The 20,874-nt window shown below is 40.1% G+C and overlaps 2 protein-coding genes across 8 annotated transcripts in view; both read left to right on the top strand.

Moving 5' to 3' along the window:
* Positions 1-13,590, top strand: part of nhsl1a (NHS-like 1a) — a 33,676-nt gene extending 20,086 nt beyond the window's left edge. For 3 of the 7 annotated variants that reach the window (XM_061684125.1, XM_061684110.1, XM_061684156.1), the window contains 2 exons: positions 29-95; positions 4,831-6,136. In XM_061684125.1, the coding sequence (XP_061540109.1) occupies positions 29-95; positions 4,831-5,347 (584 nt within the window). In that variant the 3' untranslated portion in view covers positions 5,348-6,136. Of the gene's footprint in view, positions 1-28; positions 96-179; positions 214-4,830; positions 6,137-13,431 lie in introns of those variants that run through there. The other 4 variants (XM_061684149.1, XM_061684134.1, XM_061684141.1 and 1 more) reach the window with 4 other exon arrangements.
* Positions 13,590-20,228, top strand: alkal2b (ALK and LTK ligand 2b). The gene is made up of 5 exons (XM_061684202.1): positions 13,590-13,613; positions 14,726-14,908; positions 18,071-18,124; positions 19,012-19,089; positions 19,726-20,228. Coding segments are annotated over exons 1-5 (381 nt in total). The 5' UTR covers positions 13,590-13,612; the 3' UTR covers positions 19,791-20,228.
* Positions 20,229-20,874: the final 646 nt, after the last annotated feature.

The raw sequence follows: 20,874 nt of genomic DNA, 5'->3' as shown, positions 1-20,874 counted from the left end.
CTAAGTGGCTTCTCTTGTGAATGTGCAGCTGGCCTCTACACAGGTGGGCCAGCGGGACCACCAACAGCTGAGGACCTCTTCACTGTCATCCACAGGTACACACAGCGCACAGTTACATACATGTAGTACACTAAATGTCAATCATGATGACTCACATGCTTGTTTCCTCCCGCATGAAGCAGTGCATTATGGGAAGGAACGGCTTGATTGCCAGTAAGTGAAGACAATCCCGTAGCCTTAGACCAAGAGTTCTCAAACTTTTTGAGTCCAGGGACCCACACAGAGGAGACATTTTTTCAAGGACGCCCTCATAAACCTAACGCCAATTTCACATACACTATATTGCCAAAAGTATTCGCTCACCTCCCTTGACTCACATATGATTTTAAGTGAATCCCTTTCTAAATCCATATGGTTTAATATGATGTTTGTCTACCCTTTTCAGCTGTAACAGCTTCAACCTTTGTGGGAATGCTTTCAACAAGGTTTAGGAGTGAGTAAGAGTTATGGGATATTTTTCCCCATTCTTCCAGGAGCATATTTTGTAATTTCGCACACTGATGTTGGACGAGAAGGTCTGGCTCACTGTCCACACAAAATCAACCCAAAGGTGTTCTGTGACCTTGAGGGCAGGCTTCTATGCAGGCCAGTCAAGTTCATCCATACACAATTCTTTCATCTATGTCTTTATGGACCTTACGTTGTGCACTGGTGCACAGATATGTTGGAACAGGAAGTGGTAAAAGTGTTTGACTGCCCAAAATCTCTTGGCATGCTGAAGCATTCAGAGTGCCTTTCACTGGAGCTCAAGGGCTATTATTTTGGACATTTTAAACTTTGTGGGAACCATTTGGAGATGGTCCCTTCCTTTACCAACATGACTGTGCATCAGTGCACAAATCAAGGTTTATAAAGACACGGTTAAGTGGGCCTGCCACGATATTTTTTTTTCCAAGATGATATATTTTTCCAAAAACTATCGCAATAAAATATAATATTGCTGTTTTTTAATGCCTCTGAAATCATAAAAAAATAAGGCTCCCCCTTATTATTTTTCATTTTATTATTTATTTTTTTGCTTTTAAATCATTATTGTTGTTGTTATCAATATTATTATTTTTGTCATTATTATTATTTCCTTTTTTGTTTCTCGATTAAATTGTTTTTCTTTACTCTGTGATATGGATCCCCCTGGGTCTGAAATAAAGAACAAAGAGGTGCAAGACCAGACTGGTTTACATGGAGCCTTCTATTCGGATTATAATCGGTTTAGAAGCTCAAACTGAATGAAAATGCTCCATATAAACACCTCAATTGGAATAAACAGGCCAAATCTGAATGGAATTTCATTCGGTTTCGCAGGAGTGGAATATTCCTTTTGCTAAACGGATTAGAAGTACATTTTTGTACATGCTGTCATGAGGAATAGAACCAGGAAAAGTTCTGTCTGAGCATGCTTCTTCTTGATGTAAATACATAGTGACGTCATCATTTATGCACCGCGTAAATATGGCGGCTCCCGCCTTTTTTATTTAATGAACGTATAAAGCCAATCCCAACTACTGTGCTGAAAAGATGACGGACCACCACCTTGATAAATGACGTGGACATTCATGACGAAGTGCGCATGTCACACAGCTGCACATCATGTATCATAATCATAATCATAATCATAATCATCTTTATTTGCCAAGTATGTCCAAAGAACACACAAGGAATTTGTCTGCGGTAGTTGGAGCTGCTCTAGTACGACAACAGACAGTCAATTGACAGAGAACACTTTTGAGACATAAAGACATTGACAAAAAAAAAACAGTCACTGAGCAGTAAAGGGTTGCTAGTTATCTGGTAATGCCGGTACATTATTATTATTTTTTTTTTTTTGGACAATGGTGCAAAAAGATGCAGAGTCCTCTAGCACTTAGAGCAGTTCGAATGACTAATATTGCAATAGTCTGGTGCAATGACCATTGTGCAAAGGGCGCCGAGACTTCAAGGAGTGTATGCGGTTTAAAGTGACGAGTAGTGCGATCATCTGGGACAATGTTGGTTGTGCAAATGTTGCAGATACTCCTCAATCAGTGTGCAAATGAAGCAGATGCTACTCTGGCATGAGTGTATACACCCGATTGGAATAGATCACGTCACATGTAAACAGTTGATCTTCAATCGGAATGATGTCAATCGGAATGACAAAAAAGTCTCGATGTAAACCCGGCCACTGTGTGGTTGGTCCCCTGAAGACTAGCCCTTCACTTGTCAATAAAATATACGTTGACATTCGCTGTAGTCAGCTACTAGCTGAATAACGTGTGCCACTGAGGTTATGTTTAATAAAACTTTAACGTCCCCATGTTTGTGTTAATTCGGGACTAACACATAACAACTCGGAGAGGCACTGATATTATGACTTTGCCACGGTGGAGCGAGCTGTTTAACTACTTAACTCGCTCGCTCGTTAGCTCACAGGCTAGCTGGTTAGCTTGCTAGCTATCTTATTAGCGCATGACTGGGATAGCGAAGACAACAAACAGCTAACATTTCCTAAAGTGTCTCTGCTGTGTGAATCTACATGCTGCACATGGAGCAAAGCTGTGGAGTAATGGACGGAGCCAACACCGGCAAGAGTGCACCGGTCCGCCGGCGTTCCATGAGCCCTGTAGCGGCTAATGACACAGCCGTCCAACTCTGTCGGCTTACTGTGTGATCCACACGCCGGTTCACCACAACAACGACCATTTATCTAGTCTGGATATTGTAATTATTGTGACAGGCCTACGGATGAGAAAGTTTGATGTGGATGAACTTGACTGGCCTGCACAATCCTGACTTCAACCCTATAGAACACTTTTGGATGAATTGGAGTGGAGACGGAGAGCAAGTCCTTCTTGTCCAACATCAGTATGTACCCTCACAAATGCGCTTCTGGAGAAATGGTCACGAATGCCCATAATCAAACTCCTAAGCCTTGTGGAAAGCCTTACTGAAAGAGTTTAAGATGTTATAATTGCAGAGGGTGGACCGATATTACATTAAAACCTATGGATTAAGAATGGGATGTCATTTACATTCATATTTGAGTCAAGGCAGGTGGGGGAATACTTTTGGCAATATAGTGTAAGTGCCATGTGCACCACTAGATGTCATGAGAATGTATTATTTATTTATTTATTTAACATTTCAACCTACTGTTAAATATTCATCACCTTTTAAATAAAAAGGAATTTAACGAAATTCAATTCAGTATTAATCCATCAGGCCACCAGATGCAGTGGTTAGCACATCCGCCTCGCGGTTCAGAGTTTGTGGGTTCAAATCCAGGCCCCGGACTTCCTGTGTGGAGTTTGCATGTTCTCTCTCTGCCCATGTGGCTTTTCTCTTGGTACTGTGACTTCTTTCCACATTCCAAAAACTTGCATGTTAAGTTCACTGAAGACTTTACATTGTCCGTAGGTGTGAATGCTTGTTTGTTGACATGTGTCCTGCAATTGGCTGTCCAGGGTGTACCCCACCTCTTGCCAAAGTCAGAATAGAAATTGCATGGAAGGATTGATGGATTTATCTATCATGGCTAACTGACGTGCACTGCTTACACTAACAACATGGCTGCTGACAGAGAGGAGTTAGTTTACAAAAGCCCAGTCAGTGTTGACAACTGAGAGATTTACATGCTACATTTTATGACTTTTATGACCATTTTAGGAACTTTTTTAAAATAATTTTTAAGTATGAAGTACAACCCCAATTCCAATAAAGTTGGGACGTTGTGTTAAACATAAATGAAAACAGAATACAATGATTTGGAAATCATGTTCAACCTATATTTAATTGAATACACTACAAAGATTTAACGTTCAAACTGATAAACTCGATTGTTTTTAGCAAATAATCATTAAATTAGAATTTTATGCCTGCAACATGTTCTAAAAAAAACTGGGATAGGTGGCAAAAAAGATTGAGAAAGTTGAGGAATGCTCATCAAACACCTGTTTGGAACATCCCACAAGTGAACAGGCTAATTGGTAACAGGTGGCTGCCATGATTGGGTATAAAAGGAGCTTCTCTGAATTGCTCAGTCATTCACAAGTAAAGATGGGGCAAAGTTCACCTCTTTGTGAACAAGTGCGTGAGAAAATAGTCGAACAGTTTAAGGACAATGTTCCTCAACGTACAATTGCAAGGAATTTGAGGAATTCATCATCTACGGTCAATAATATCATCAAAAGGTTCAGAGAATCTGCAGAAATCACTGCATGGAAGCGGCAAGGCCGAAAACCAACATTGTATGCCGTGACCTTCGATCCCTCAGGCGGCACTGCATCAAAAACCGACATCAATGTGTAAAGGATATCGCCACATGGGCTCAGGAACACTTTAGAAAATCAATGTCAGTAAATACAGTTTGGCGCTACATCCGTAGGTGCAACTTGAAACTCTACAATGCAAAGCAAAAGCCATTGATCAACAACACCCAGAAACGCCGCCGGCTTCTCTGGGCCCGAGCTCATCTAAGATGGACTCATGAAAAGTGGAAAAGTGTTCTGTGGTCCGACGAGTGCACATTTCAAATTGTTTTTGGAAATTTTGGAAATTGTGAACGTAGTGTCCTCCGCTTCCAAGCAGTTTTTAAAAGATGATATGACATAACAATTGATCGCAAATGATTTTACAGCCACTCAAATTAAAGCTTGCGGAGATCCCCGGACTCCAGTTTGAGAACCAACATCATTGTAGTTAGCTTGCTTCTCTCCCCTGTCCTCGTTGCAACAACAGAATGCAAGCGTACCATCCAAAAGAAGTAAAACCGAAATATCTGTCCGTCTGTCTCAGGTCCAAGCGGAAGATGTTTGGACGAAGAGATTCTTCTGGTCTGACCTCGGCCGACCACCGACCCCGACCGACGCCGCAAACCTTTGTAACCCTCAAAGGTAAAAGACAGTCGAAAAGCGACAACTTTAAAGCCCTGCTGCTGAGAAAGGGGACTCGCTCGCACTCGTCCTCCCGTATATCGGCTGTCGAGCGTCTTGGAGTAGTTGTTTCTCCTGCTGCCTCCGGCCCCCGGCATGCCCATGCCCAAGCCACATCCTTGTTCCAAACCTTGTGGACAGTCAACACTCGCCTGACTCTTAATGGGTCGCAAACATACCTGAATGTGTCCGCCCCCTTGGCAAAGAGGCAAAAAGGGTTGCCACTCTTCTCCTTGCCCATCTTCCTTCCTTCCTCTCTTGCCACGCAACCTCGCCTGCACACTGCTCACTGGTCAGCGAGTCGGCGTATGCCTGCTCGCCAACGCCACTTTGCTGGCCCCATGACTGCAATCTATGAGGATGAAGGAGAAGACGAGTAAGATGTCCCCTACTCGCAAAACGTTTGGGACATTTGGTTTTCAGGTGAAATTTCATGATGAGCCTCTATCATATATCTGTATCTACTCTCAGATCACTTCCCTCGGAGAACAATCTATTTTAAGCCTTGTGTAGTCACAGAAAGGAAAGTGGACATCCTTGGAAATAAAGAATAAAAAACATTTTGTACATTTTGCCATTCAACTCCTCGTTAGAGAGCAAAGTTGTGCAAAAAGTATTCAACACAGTTGGACATTCATTCAAAAGTTTAAAAGTTAAGTTAATCTGTAAAAGGTTATAGTGAATTTTAGGGTCATCCTGAAATTTCACCCAAAAACAAAAAACCCTTATGTATCCCTTGTAAAGTCCCAGAAGCCTCTTGATCATATTTGATCCTATTTTTCGATCTCATTATCTCTTTTCTGCATCCACTTTGGCATGAGATCAGTGTTTGCACATCATCATAATTTTCTCAAACATGCTTGAATGATTGCTGCTATAGTATAATGTAATATAAATATGTCATTTCATAATATTTCAGTTTGAGCAAGTGTAAACAGCTCTCTCGGTTTTATCATCTGCTATACTGGACTTGTAGTCTATTTGCACAAAATTAACCAGGGTGAACCCTGTGACCATTTTAGCAGCAATAAATATGAATTGGAAGTTTGAAACAGCAATAAATGGGATAAATATGAAAAGGTAGTTGTAAATATATATATATAACTTAATAATAAAGATTCATTCATAAGATTTTAATTCTTTCCCATACATTAGTCACCCGGTGACGCACACTAATAATGTACAGACAGTACCAAGGTATTATCATTGGACAGCGTCAGGGGTGTCACTAGGTTTTATAAACGGGGGGGCTTATCCCCCAGGGGATGCACAGGATATGAGCGAACGCAGCACATGAGCACAAATTTCACAAACAGCTTAATATTGTTTTTCAGTGGATTGACAAAAGATACAATACTGTGTACAAGTTTTACGCCACTGTTACATCTATTCATTCATTCATTCTCTGTACCACTTTGCCTCCTGATGGGTCGCTGGTGTGCTGGAGCCTATTCCAGCTGACTCTGGGGCGAAAAGCGGGTCACACCCTGAACTGGTCACCAGCCAATTGCAGGGCACATATAAATAAACAACTATTCACGCTCACGTTCACAACTACGGACGAGTTGTAGTCTTCAATTGAGCTAGCATGCATTGTATTGGTATGTGGGTGGAAACCGGAGTACCTGGACAAAACCCATACAGGCACAGGGAGAATATTCAAGCTTGTTGAGAGACACTATGTCCTCAGTTGATGTGCATTATTATGCTTGGGCCACAGTGAGGCGCTAGGACACATGCTATAGGACGCATCCTTGTGTCATCATCTTTTATTCTTGCTTCCCTCCTGTGTGTCAGCAGAGTTCTCTGATGCTTCAATTCTTTGATGGCTGTTTGATTTGAGCACAGCTCCTTAATAAATTTCCCATGCTTTGATTTATATACACATTTTCTCCATCATCCATTCATCCAAATGCAACATTAAGCTGCAGCCACTTAACAAAACTCCACACAGGAAGGCCAAACCCCAAAACACAGAACTTTGAAGCTTGAAGCGTCGTAGTCTTTCAAGTGATACAGTGAGTGAGCTCGATCTTGTGAAACAGGAATTATCATGCAAAAGAGAAATCCAGTCCAGACTTTACTGCTACAGAGTCAAACAAAACAAAACAAAAACACCTCCCATGGCAAAATAAGCATCTCTCACAGTAGCTATAATACAAGAAAATCATTAAAACAAAATATCGGGTTACTCACGGTACTGAGGTTCAAGTCATTTAAGGCACCGAGTTGGCATGTCTGCAGGAAGATAGCATCTTCCAGGAATTTTCCTCCTGAGAGAATGCATATGTTCCAAGTCCAACACTGGAAAAAAAAAAAAAGTCATTTGAATTTACTTAATTTGAACATGTACATCGGTCGCACATGAATAAAATTGTTAATGTGACAATTTGTTTTAGGAGAAGAGGGGTAAATTATGTCATTGATATATTTGTTTAGGGGAAGAGGAGTAAATTATGTCATTTTAACACATATTAATCATGTGCAACCGATGTACAGGTTCAAATTGAATAAATTCAAAGGACTCTTTTTTTCATTGAACTCTCAGTGAAACTCCAGCAGAGATGATGCAGTGTTACCCCAAAAAGGTCTCTGCGCCACTTTTACGCTGGCAATACAATGTTGGCAAGCTCCCATTTGTACTTGTACATTTGTCTCCATGCACAATTGTCTTCTACGCCCCAAGCCAGCAATTGTCACTCGTCTTATTACTTCCTGAAAGACGGATTTCAGACTGCGCGGGGCCAAAAGTCGAGTTGCGATTGACTCATTGAATGGCTGTGGGACGGAGTGAAAAAGACGGGCCACATAAGAACCACACAGAGTTCAAGGAACAAATGCAAGCAAGGTCACAGACAAAACGTGGACTGCTTTGTCTGTGATTGTAAAACAAGTGGATCGGATTGGATAAAACACTAGGGCTCCAACACAATGAACTGAAGGGACACCGGCAGAAATTTGATCATATTTAAGTAAATAATGAGAGGTTATGATTTCCTTAAACTTACATTCTGGCCACCTTATATTGGCTTTGTAAATACTTTTTGGTTTAAAAAAAAAAAATACAATAAAAAATACATTATTGAAAAAACACCCGAGTTTCTCCGCTACAGAAACGCAAAATAATGTTTAGTTAGCTTTTTACAAATAGTTGACAATGAGCTGCGCTCTCCCCATTGCTTGGTAAAATCCAGAATTTCCAGTCGTACTTAAGTTTTAGTGCGCCTGGATGTCCAGCGCGCAGGAATAATGTATCGCCGGTGGACATAAAATATACAGTAAAACATCAATAATGAAAAATACAGTGAGATGTTAAAGAAGCTGATAAATCTAATCAGCATTGTGTTATCTCCTCTAGTAGTGGCTTGGGTGAAAATATCATTTTTATTTATTTATTTATTTTTTTTTTTACAAAATCAGTTTCTGCATCCTGATTGAATGCCTCAATTCAATTCTGTGTGCTACTCCTTCTGGTGTGCAGTATACTGCAGCCATACAGACACAAACAAAGAAGAAGAGTTTCACAACTACTGTAAGTGACTCAGTAAGATGCTTTCTTAGTATTTTTTTGTAGAGAATAAAGAATATATGCCTGTGAGTTTTGTTATATTGCCTGTCTACATGTCTTGCTCTGCAGCTTGTGTTCAGATACACCATATTCACAAATGTATTCGCTCACCTAGCTTGTCGCACATATGATTTTAAGTGAGATCCCATTCTAAATCCATGTGTGTAGCATGTTGTTTGCAGCTATAACAGCTTCAGCTCTTGTGGGAAGGCTTTCAACAAGGTTTAGGAGTGAGTTTATGGTCTAGATTCCCATAAACACACTTCTAACCCTTGTGGAAAGCCTTTCCAGAAGAGTTTAAGATGTTCTAATGCCACAGGGTGGACCAGTGTCATATTAAACCCTATGGGTGAAGAATGCGATGTCACATTCATATCTGAGTCAAGGCAGGTGAGTGAATACTTTTGGCAACAGATACACAAAGAGTTATAACAACTAACGCCTTTCTACCCTTTCTATGACGGTTTCCATTATGTGTCAGCATTAAGCTATCGAGGTCATTCCTAGGGCAAAGTTGTTGGTTGTTTTAACTACACAATGTTTAATTCTCTTTGTTTTTTGTTTAGATTAACAGAAAACATCAAGTGGGAGTGGTGATAAGCTTGAAGCCTCTGTTTTCAATCATATTTACAAATTCTATGTGCCAAACTGCTGCTTTTTGGTAAGATAACCTCTATTAGTCCCACAATGGGGACATTGGCAAGTTGGAAGTGAGCTGAGTTCACTTCCACCATACAGCGCTCATATCTCATGTTTTCGCTCTCAAGTCAAAGCAAAAATTGACCGAATGATAACTCATACCTTGAAAAACTCATAGGTCAGGTCACCCGTATCTCAAGGCAACTCTGTAAAGGGACAAACATTTTAAACATGACATACAGTCAAACCTATTAGACTGAAGCTTGTAGCGATGCAATACAGCCTCTTTAAACTTTAAAAAAAAAAATCCAATACAGTACATTTTTTTGCTTTGTATGTACAGCACATTTTTTTTACTTTAAGTACTGTATAGTACATTTTTAAGTACAATTCAGTTGTATTTAACTTTTTCGTACAGTACAATACTTTTGCATTTAATCTTTAAGAACTGTTATCACCATTTTTAAAGTATCATTTGCATTTAACTTATATGCAAAACATTTTTAATGGCATTATTAATGAAGTACGGTTGTTATTTTTCCCCCTATATTTATTTGCAGTGTTCAAACAGTGCATAATGTTAAAGTGGCTTATAATAATACAGATGTACTTTTTAGGAATCAAGCCTCTGCCTTGTTTTTGATTAACACTTCTTGGGTTTATGATGCAAATGTATTTTAAAGGTGCCATATTTTACCAAACCAATTTTCTTTCTAGTTTTAGGGATGTAATGCTGTCTCTATGTTGCCTCAGTAAACATGTGAAATTTGAATTTAAAATCATCCACGGTTTCCTGAGTTCCATAAGTGTTTCCACCCAGAGGCCTGAAAGCAGGTCTTTTGAATTTCTTGAGCTTATCTACCTTACAAGTGAAGCTCTTTGCCTTCCCTCACCGCTCCCGAGCCAGCGTCTCTTCTACACGGAGGCAACCAATCAGAGGAAAGGGGCGGTCTGAGGCAAATATGGACAAAGCGGATGCAAAACTGGGTCAAACAGAAGTCGCTGTCAGAGGGTGCTTTTCTGGACACTTGTATGACAAAACCGAAGTGCTTCTTTTGCAATGAAATTGACATTTTGATACGAGGTCAATGTTAGACAGTCACTCTGTGGAGGTCTAAACAGCCAAAATATGGGACCTTTAATATTGGTCAAGATGGTGAGAATTTTTGGTGTAAAATGTTTGAGAACCACTGAACTAATGATCAATAGTGACTAGAGCTGCCAAAATTGATGTTTTAATGCGTATGATTAATCACAAAAAATATCGCGTTCATCATGTATTAACTTTTTAATTACACAATTTATTTGCGCGGACACGCTCCTTTACCGTCACCGCGGCTGGATATCTGAAATGCGGCACAGGTTGCTATAAGGTCAGTGATCAGGTCAATGCTTACGGCAGTGCAAAGATGAGTGAGGAGAATCCGACTGGTGTGCTTGGTGCCAAATTTTGGTTCAAAACTCACCCCGATGGGACTTTCGATAAAGCAAAGGTAATATGCTAGATAGGATAAGCGGTACAGAAGATGGATGGATGGATGGATGCAGCGCTGAGCACTCTTTTCATCTAAGCAGAAGTTTAAAATACCATCTCAAAAAAAATGTGGTATGATGTTTGGTAGGGTATATTTGGTGCCTGTGATTAATCGCGATTAATCAAAATTCAAAAGTGTGATTCATCTGATAGAAAAAAAATGTATTGATTGACAGCCCTAGTAGAAACATGCAAGTCAAGAAATGGCCCCTCCTAGAAGATTTTAGGGGCCATCAAAACAGAATGTGAGTGTACGGCACGTTTTATTAAGAATAAAAAGCAACATGCGACATGATGTAGCTAACCGTAATTTTTTTTCTTCTCAGTACAAGCACCAGGTAAGTTAATAAAAGACAGAAACTATATTTTGTGCAGAGAAGTTTATCACTGTTAGACCATGTCATCAAGACAGGTGTTATATTAATTGACAGTACAGTACAAAACATTCATTTTTACTTTTGTACATTTCAGACACTTTACTTTTTAAAACTTTGAATTAAGTAATCATGACAAGAAGTTTTTTTTTTTTTTAAACACAGATATCTATCTGTACTTACAGTAAGTACATTTTGCCATGTCTGGGAGTAGTTGGTGATAAAAATAATAATAATAATAATAATAATAATAATAATAATAATAATAATAATAATAATAATAATAATACTTAACTCGCAGCATGGTGAGTACTGGTTAGCACATCTGCGTCACAGTTCTGAGGAACGGGGTTCAAATCCCGGCCTCGCCTGTGTGGAGTTTTCCTGTTCTCCCCGTGCCTGGGTGGGTTTTCTCCAGGCACTCCGGTTTCCTCCCACATCCCAAAAACATGCATGCTAGGTTCATTGAAGACTTTAAAATGCCCGTAGGTGTGAATGTGAGTGCTAATGGTTGTTTGTTTATATGTGCTCTGCGATTGGCTGGCGACCGGTTCAGTGTGTAGCCCACCTCTAACCCACTCGCCCGAAGTTAGCTGGGATAATCTGTTACCTGAGACTTCAACAGAGTTCATATATGTATGCTATAAACAAGGTACAGTATGTGTCGTGGTCGTCAGTAGAAAGTGCGTGTCACCATCGTGAGGAAAGATGACACAGTTCATGGAGTAAATGGAGTACGGCGTGTAAAAAAACTACTGACATTTAAACTCCAGCCACGCGGTAAGTCATCGTCGCGCACGGCGTGTTTCTTACTTGAACAGTGGACCCCCACATATTTGCACTGTGGCATTTGCAAATTCACCAATTTATCAATGTCATTTGGAACCCACTTATACGTGTTTTTTTTTTTTTTTTGAATGGAATTGGAATTGATTTTTTGGGTGTAATTTATAATGATCGTCAATTATTAGCAGGTTTTCGCTATTCATTGCCAGGGCCAGTTGCTATCCGCCGCCAACACTTACATCAATACTTGCAGTAAAAGTGTCAACTAAGTTTGTCATAAAATGAAGATGGAACGTTTTGAAGATGGATTGTGACAGATAGAGAGTATTTCACCATTTATTTATTTTTTTCATCGGCTATCAAGTTTTTCTATTCAAATGTTCAATAAGCACTGGAACAAAACAAGGCGTAGAGGTGCTTTAAGTCACAGGAAAACTCTCTACAGCAGTGGTTCCCAAAATGTGATATGCGTACCACTCGTGGTCCGTGGGTTCCCTCTTATGGTACATGAAAGAATCTCTACATTAAATGTTGAAACTGTGCATAGTATAATACAGTGGTTTAACCTTTTTTTTCTTTTTTAATCCAGTAGCCTACTCTGTACTTGTTCGGCAAAGTTCAGTTGTGTTTACCTTTTAGTGAAAATACAGTTGCATTTAATCATTTAGAATATTTATTTAGGTACAACGTGTATTCAACTTTTATGTGCATCCATCCATCCATTTTCTGGGCGGCTTCTCCTCACTAGGGTCTCGGGGGCGTGCTGGAGCCTATCCCAGCTGTCATCGGGCAGGAGGCGGGGTACACCCTGAACTGGTTTCCAGCCAATCGCAGGGCACATAGAAACAAACAACCATTCGCACTCACAGTCATGCCTACGGGCAATTTAGAGTCTCCAATTAATGCATGTTTTTGGGATGTGGGAGGAAACCGGAGTGCCCGGAGAAAACCCACGCAGGTACGGGGAGAACATGCAAACTCCACACTGGCGGGGCCGGGATTTGAACCCCGCTCCTCAGAACTGTGAGGCTGACGCTCTAACCAGTCGCCCACCGTGCCGCCCTTTTATGTGCAATACATCTGAATGGAATCAATATATAAGTGCATTTTTTCCCCCTATAATTTCTCCTTGTTTTTGATAAACAGTCGGGCCTACTATGTTACTGTATTTTAATGTTGGTCGTGTTGTCGTATTTTTTTTTTTAGATGATGGGGTGTTTGGTTTAAAACAAAATTGAGAACCACTGCTCCATAGAGCCCAGAGGGTTAATTGTCAGCGGGGATACATTAAATTAGTTGGAATTTGAATCTTCTAAATGAGGCGGAGCTAGTGCGACGCTGCGATAGGTCACCTCCGCTCAGGGGGTTTTCTTCCACGCAACTAGTGATACAGTAAAGTCCTGTACGGTACAGTACAGGTAACAAACAAAAGGGGTGTGTTTTTTTTTTGTTTTTTTTTTTCCTTCCCCATTCCACCTTATCCAGTAGTTCTAGAGACAGAAGGCTACCTTTAAAACTTTTCAAATCGTTCACCGTCCATCTGTCGTGTGCCTTCACGTGCAGCTTGCGCTTCCTCCTCTTCATCCTCTGAGGAGGAAGTGGAGGAAGGGGACCTCGCCGAGGAATGGTCCGTCTCAATCGACGTGACGCGAGGATGGAGACGAGGCTGAGGATGGACTAACCGCTCCAGTGCGCGTGTGGATCACACTTTTTTTTTTTTTTTTTTTTGGAAGAGACCAATAAAAGTAAGTTTAGCCCTTTGTTGAGTTGGTTGTAACCACCTGGTTTTAGGTTGCGACCCATTCCAGAACTTGAGGACCAACATTTAAAAAAAAGTGATCATTAGAAATGTTTTATGTTTTAAAAAAAACAGGTAATAATCAAATAATTTGTTTTTCCCAGCTCAATCATCGATAGTTAAATTTTTACGTGATATATCAAATCACACATTTTGCTGTGTTTAGCGCAAGCCTGCTACAGATACTCAGTAATCTGAAAAACAGACAAAAGCTTTGTGATTTAAGTCATTTAAAGTTAAATAAAGTTACATTTTATTTTAATAACAATATTACAGTAACAAGGATGCAAATCAATGCTAATGTCAGAGTTTTTTGCTCATGAGTACATGAAAATTGTGTTACCTGCTATGCTAACTAGTCAAGAATAAACTAAGCTGCATAATAAAAACAGAAAAACTTTGGTGTTCATGTCTTTTTCTGATAATATGAGAAATAGGGTGGCGTTGGTTTGAGTGACAATACTCCATTTCGACTGAAAAGAAAAAAGTAAGAGGATTTACCTAGGAGCGGTCTTCTACCAATGGTTAGAGCAATTAGCTTGATGATGTAATTTTTGCTGAGTCGTGTTGCTCACCTTCCCCCCACCCCCCCCCCCCTCCTCTCGATGGCTGAAACGGTTAGGTAAGAGGAATGTGTGTGTGTTGAGAGACACAACTTTCAAGCATAATTACTATTTAAGATACTGTAATATGTCTGGTAAAACAATCATTCCTACGAAAGCTGATTTAAAACTTTTATTTCATTTTCAGCTGATATATTTGATATGTAAGTTGGTCATTAAGAGGGAACGACAGGAGACAAAAGTTGTTTTAGGGGGTTTAAATCATATTTAGGAATCACCTTTACCTCAGAACAAGTATAATGTTAACAACAAGTGCACGTTTCTGTATTTGAAAATGTTGTCCAATTATGGAATGGCCCAGTAATTAAACATCTGTCATGACAGAGTTAAATAATTGATGCTAAAAGTTCACCAAGGCCTGAAGGCCCTAAGTGTCTCTTGAAGGTCAGCCATCAATGCCGAAGGACGTGTTTGTGTTTGTGATGTGTCCCATCAGTGACGATGGCCCGGTGGCTGACGGTGAAGTCAGTACTGCTGCTGGTCGCCGGTTGTTACGCTGTTGCTGCCCTGCTGAAAAGTTGTGAGCCACCTCACAACCTCAAACTGGTGAGCCACCGCTCCGATGAAACAACGGAGCAAGGAGAGCTCCACACAAAGAGCGGCTTCAGCGTTCAACTCGGTCAGTATAACTGTAGTTCTTGTAGCTGTCGTTCGGCCGATCTTTGGCAAATCTGACATATGAGCGCTGTATGGTGGCAGTAACTCCGCTTCACAAGCAGCAATTGAATATAATATAATATATATATATATATATATATATATATATATAAAGTATCTTCACATTTGAACAAACTTAGTTGACATATGTATTACATATATGTCTCAAACAATCCTGGCATTTAGCAAATCGAAATACATTTGGTAATCATAATTGACCTAAAACAGGAAAGGTTTAGTCTGATTTCATGTCAGACAGTCAGGGAAAAGACATTGGCACCCCAAAGGTGGCAATATTTCTGTACACGACTGTATGTTACGGTGTTATAACCGTTTAAGCAACGGCTATTTGAACACAAACTGGGCAGCAACACATGTAGACAGACAATATAACAATACTCACAGGTATATTCTCTTTATCCTCTGCGAAGAACGACTAATATTAGCACCCACACCAGAATGAGCAGTACAATGTGCATTGTATTGCAGAATGTGTGACAAAAACTGTTTAAAATATTTTAAATTGTATTTAATTATGTCATTGGTGTATGTTTTCATAAAGTATAACATTATAGAGGGCCATTTTCAATAAAAAAAAAAAAAAAAGAGGGCCATTTTTTTAGGGGGTGGGGGCTGGAACAAATTAATTCAATTTCTATTCATTTCAATGGGGAAAGATGATTTGAGTGTTTTGAGTTACGAGCGTGGTCATTGAAACAAATTAAACTCATAGATGCCACTGTATACGTAAGTGTATTTTTATGGGCCAGAGGTGATGATGCTCACAGGGGGTTTGTAACATTCCTGAGAACTGTCTGTGTTCCACAACATTTGCACAGGCTCCGCCATTGTCTTTAATTGATCACAATGGAATGTTGAAACAGCAGTTCACAATTTGATTGACAATTATTATGAGGATCGTTTTGGCCAGGGTAAAAAAAAATGACCCAGAACATACTATGCGTGCAAGGAAAATGAAAATGAGGATGTAATTGTTAAAAACAATTTATCTTCCCCAGGAAGTACAGATATTTCAGTCCCTTCCTGCAGACAGCCTCAGTGTTTAATTTATTAGTTTAGTTAGCAATAGTCCAGTTTCCAAAATGTGAGCCTGAGATAAATGTCGCAAGTCTCACAATGAGTGTGTGACAATTAATTTTCTGTTGGTTAGCATGTGACTCACACATGTCCTCCACTGGTCCATCAAGAGAGACCAGTCAGAAGCAATAACAACATTTAGAGGTTTTGGATTGGGCAACTGACGTCCATTGCCTATTGTACTACAATAGTGATTCGAAGTTTTCAAACAGCAAGCACTGCACATTGCTGAGTTCAGTTTTTACAAAAAAAAATACTTTCAAGTACCACCATCACGACGACATTTCAACAAGGGCTTTATTCCTAAAAAAAAAAAAAAAAAAAAAAAAAGATATATTTATATATTTAATATTAAGTCACTGATGGTGTAGCGGTACACTCGCCTGACTTTGGTGCAGGCAGCGTGGGTTCAGTTCCCACTCAGTGACGGTGTGAATGTGAGTGCGAATGGTTGTCCGTGTCTATATGTGCCCTGCGAATGACTGGCGACCAGTTCAGGGTGTAGTCCGCCTTTCGCCCGAAGTCAGCTGGGATAGGCTCCAGCGCCCCGCGATCCTAACCAGGATAAGCGGTGTTGAAAATGGATGGATGGATATATTTAATATTATTATAAGCCACTGTAAAATTCTGCACAATTTGAAATTAACACCCTTCTAAAACTACGGGGCTCCCGGGGACACCGCAGCGCATGTGTATTTCAAATTACCATAACTCCTCGCTATTTCCTGCAATTTTAATCATTCAAACTGCCCCTGAAAGCCGTGAAACTAATACACATATCTATTATTATGGTGCTACAAAGGTTAAATATAAGAAAAGAAAAAAAACTGAAAGACCCTGTAAAGTGATTTCTGCATTTTGTTTCTAAATATATGAAATGTATTTGAAGTGCTGAAAACGTGCAAACAGTTTAGTATAGTTTTTTTTTTTTTTTTTTAGATATAATGTTTAAACTCTTTTTCACCTTCTCAATTGTCCGGATTTTTGGGGCGTGGTTAAAACACGGCCCAGTGATGTGCTTGAGCTCTCTGGCTTGAGTCGGCCCTCCCCCACTATAGAAGTACAGAGCAAAATGCATCTTCCCTCAAGTGTTAGGCCACACGCAGCGTACGGAGCGAACCGATGGCGATTAAGCTGGCTCTGCTGTGAATTAGCTGACGACCCGTGGGCTAGTAGCTATTAGCCCCTAACGGGAGTCCGTCCAATACATCACAGCCTCGCTCCATGCGCAGGTAGATCAGCACAACAGAGACACACGAATGAGCTAACAAGCTCGATATTTCAGCGGCGGGGTGGTCTAATAGCGGCGGGGTGGTCTAATATGTCAGCGTCTCGTTCAGTGGTGTTGTTGCGTAGGTCCCCACATAATAGAGACACTTGAGCGGAGGTTATCTGTTTATTAAACATAGCGGTACACGTTATTCAGACTGTTGAGCACATACCGTACGAACGAACATATATGATTCACAGGTGAAGGTCGTGCAGAGTGAGTTTTCTGTACAGTCAGCGAACACACCCATGGCGTCCTACAGTTTTTCATGATTTTGGAGTTTCATTTTACATACTTGGTAATTTTTGTATTCATTTGAATTTGGCAGGCTTGATAACAACACCCTTTTCTGTGCTGTGTCAAATTTGCAAGACATTTTATTTTCACTTTACAGGGCCCTGAACTAAAAAAGTGATTCAATTAAAATGTATTGCACATAAAAGTGACATTAAAAATGTACCTAAATAAATGTTTGAAAATGATCAAATGCAAACGTATTGTAAGTTAAATACAACTGAACTGTACATGACTATTGTGCTGTACGGGATTAAAAAAAACAGTTGAAGCCACTAGAACAGTTTGCCCAGTTTGAACTTTGAATTCAGTGATTCTTCGCGTTCCAGGTGTGGATGATTTCTTGCCGGCTTTATTGGGCTTTGGCACAGCGCTGTCTGGCAGATCGGTAGCTTTGCAACGGTAGCAGTTTCCATGTTTCTTGCTTGTTACTCAGGTGATCCTGTTTTCATTTTATTTCAGCGGCTCAGAGCACAGATCTGCGGTATAAAGATAAGATCATCAAACACCTGACAGGTCAGGGCCTTCATGCTGCTCTACGCAAATGCTATGAAATGTTTCCTTGCGCTTGCAGTGCAGGTTTTCCGTGGGTACTCCGGCTTCCTCCCACATTCCAAAAAATGCATGTGACCACCAACTTGCGATACAGCAGTTTGGCAGATAGAATTATAATATATTATTGCCACACAGTTGAAATATACTGGTAAACCAAACATTAAAAAAAGGAGAATTTTACACATTGTGCATGAAAAACAACCACATGACGTTTCTTTGAAGTCCCATTGCTTATTGCTAAAACATATTGGGAAATGTCGACAGCCATGGATGGGCTAACAAATATCATCTGTGTCACAGTCTTTTAAACCTTTCAGCAATGGCTATTTAAACACCAATGGTGGACCAACACATGTAGACAGATAATATACCAATACTCACAGACATATATTCTTTATCGTCTGTGAAGAACAACTAATATTAGTGCGACTTACTGAGGAATGTGGAGGCGCTATGTACTGTATAGCCGCATGTTTGTATTACATTGTCCCCAGATGGCCAGAGCATACACAGCAGAATGAGCAGTACAATGTCCATTGAATTGAAGCAAAGAATTCGACAAAAAACATTTAATTCTTCAAATTCTGTGTAATTACTGTGTGGTTTTATAAAGTACAACATGATTGAAATCTATTTTTGTCAATAAAAAACACATTTTTGTTGGTCTTATTTTGTCAGCAAGGACTGGATCAGTGGCATTTCCATTCATTTCAGTAAGGAAAGCTGATATGAGTGTTATGAGTGTGGTCATGGAATAAATTAATTCATATCTCAAGGCACCACAGTAGGTAAGAATAATAATGAATCACATATGTCACACTGAGATAAAAATGTTCTGTCCTCTTCAGGTCCTCTCTACGTCAGCCCAAAGTGCAGGAGTCACTTTCACAGACTTTACCACAATAGGGACTGTGTGATACCAGCCTGTGAGTAGCTAGACCTGCACCAACTTCAACCTACACCTTGAATTACATGACAACACTCAGCATCGCCTCACTCCTAAACCTTTCTATCTGTCTTCTGGACATAATGTACAGCACATCGACTCCGAACCTTCACGCGCTGAACCGTGTCCTCTTTGCACACTTTTCAAATCTACAATATAGTGTTTAACACTGTAGCAACCACAATACTGTACAGTATGTTTATTTGGGATAAGCGTCACTACACACTTGTTAGTTAAATAGTGCGGGGGGTCTCATGCCAGAAAGTATACGCGCCAGCCTGTTGTTGTTAGTTAGTTAGTTGCTAGTTTTTAGCCCTGCCCCAACTTAATATTATCATGGCCATCAATCCGCCATCAATCCGCTGACTTTCGCTATTCGTGTTCCCGCCAAGTCCCGATCCCTGACAAATAGAGGGGGTCCACTGTAATATATTTAAAAACAAATATCTGAATTTACTTCACAAGGTTTTTAAGTTCCTTTCTATTTAACAGGTCATGAATAGTCAGGTTTTAATGTAAAGGTCTAAATAATGCTCAGAAGAATATTGTTAGAAATTTGACCAAACAACATCATCATGTGCCCACGTTGTAAATGTCATGTTTTCACCCTGTGCAGATTTAAAAAGATGTGCTCATCTGCTGACCCGACTGGCCAACAGCCTTCGTTGTGCAGAGAGATGAACCCTAGAATGCACGGTACATATTTATTATCTACAGCAGTCATTCACCGTATTCACTTTAGTCATTCACAATCAGGGTGCCTTGGCCACTGTATAATCCAATTTCACTGGATTTGTCCAAAGATGATGATTTATTCATTGCAAACTTATCTTTCTTTGTCTATCAATGCCAGCAATATATAGTGACAGGCAGAACAATGAAGTGCTCTTCCACTAGATGGGTTAATAATTGACCTGTGTATCCACATGTACAACAGAATCATGCCTTTGTGTGCAATTAAACACACACAGATTTCACACCAAGTTCATTGGTGAGTAAAATGAGATGATGAATGAGATGAGATGCATTTTGTGATTTTATTTGTGGTGGTGTGCCAGGAGATTTTTCCAATGTAAGATGGCTGCCTTGGCTCAATAAACGTTGGGAAACCGTGATCTACAAAACCATATTGTGGTCCTGTTTTATATTGCCGCCCATTGTGGGGTCACAACCTTTTTGTAGAAATGTCAAGTCTTGACTGATAACATTATTCCTGAGCTGAAACTCCTGAATAGGCTTGTCCGATCGTATGCCTGATTTCACATGTCAACCAGAATCTTCATTTTCTCAATTGTAACACTCATCTGTTTTCCAATCAGGGCCAATCACTCAATCATGTAGTAGAATAATGAATCTCATATGGGGTACACCATGAACTGGTCACCAGCCAAACGCAGGACACATATAAACAAACAACCATTCACACTCACATTCACACCTATAAACAATTTAGTAAAGGAGTTGAATCCATTTCTGTCTGATGACTTCCTTTGGCTCGGTGGTGGTTATGTTTTGTTTTTATTTTTCAGCCACACCTTCCTACTGCTTCATGAATATTATTTTGGAGTTTGGGTGTGCCTCTTCATATGTGGCGTGACAAGCTCTTTGAGCAGCTCCTTGAATAGCCAGTGTACATTTCTCACAGCACAGCACCCTTATCATCAGGTTGGTGTGCGATGAAGTTGCTGCGGGCATCAAGGGTGGCAATATTCACGTCGTCAGTCAGCTGTAGCTGCAGCTGGACTGCGACAGGCAGAACCACATT

This window comes from Phycodurus eques, chromosome 1 (assembly GCF_024500275.1).
Source record: "Phycodurus eques isolate BA_2022a chromosome 1, UOR_Pequ_1.1, whole genome shotgun sequence".
NCBI lineage: Eukaryota > Metazoa > Chordata > Actinopteri > Syngnathiformes > Syngnathidae > Phycodurus > Phycodurus eques.
This window is presented reverse-complemented; position numbering and strand designations above follow the sequence as displayed.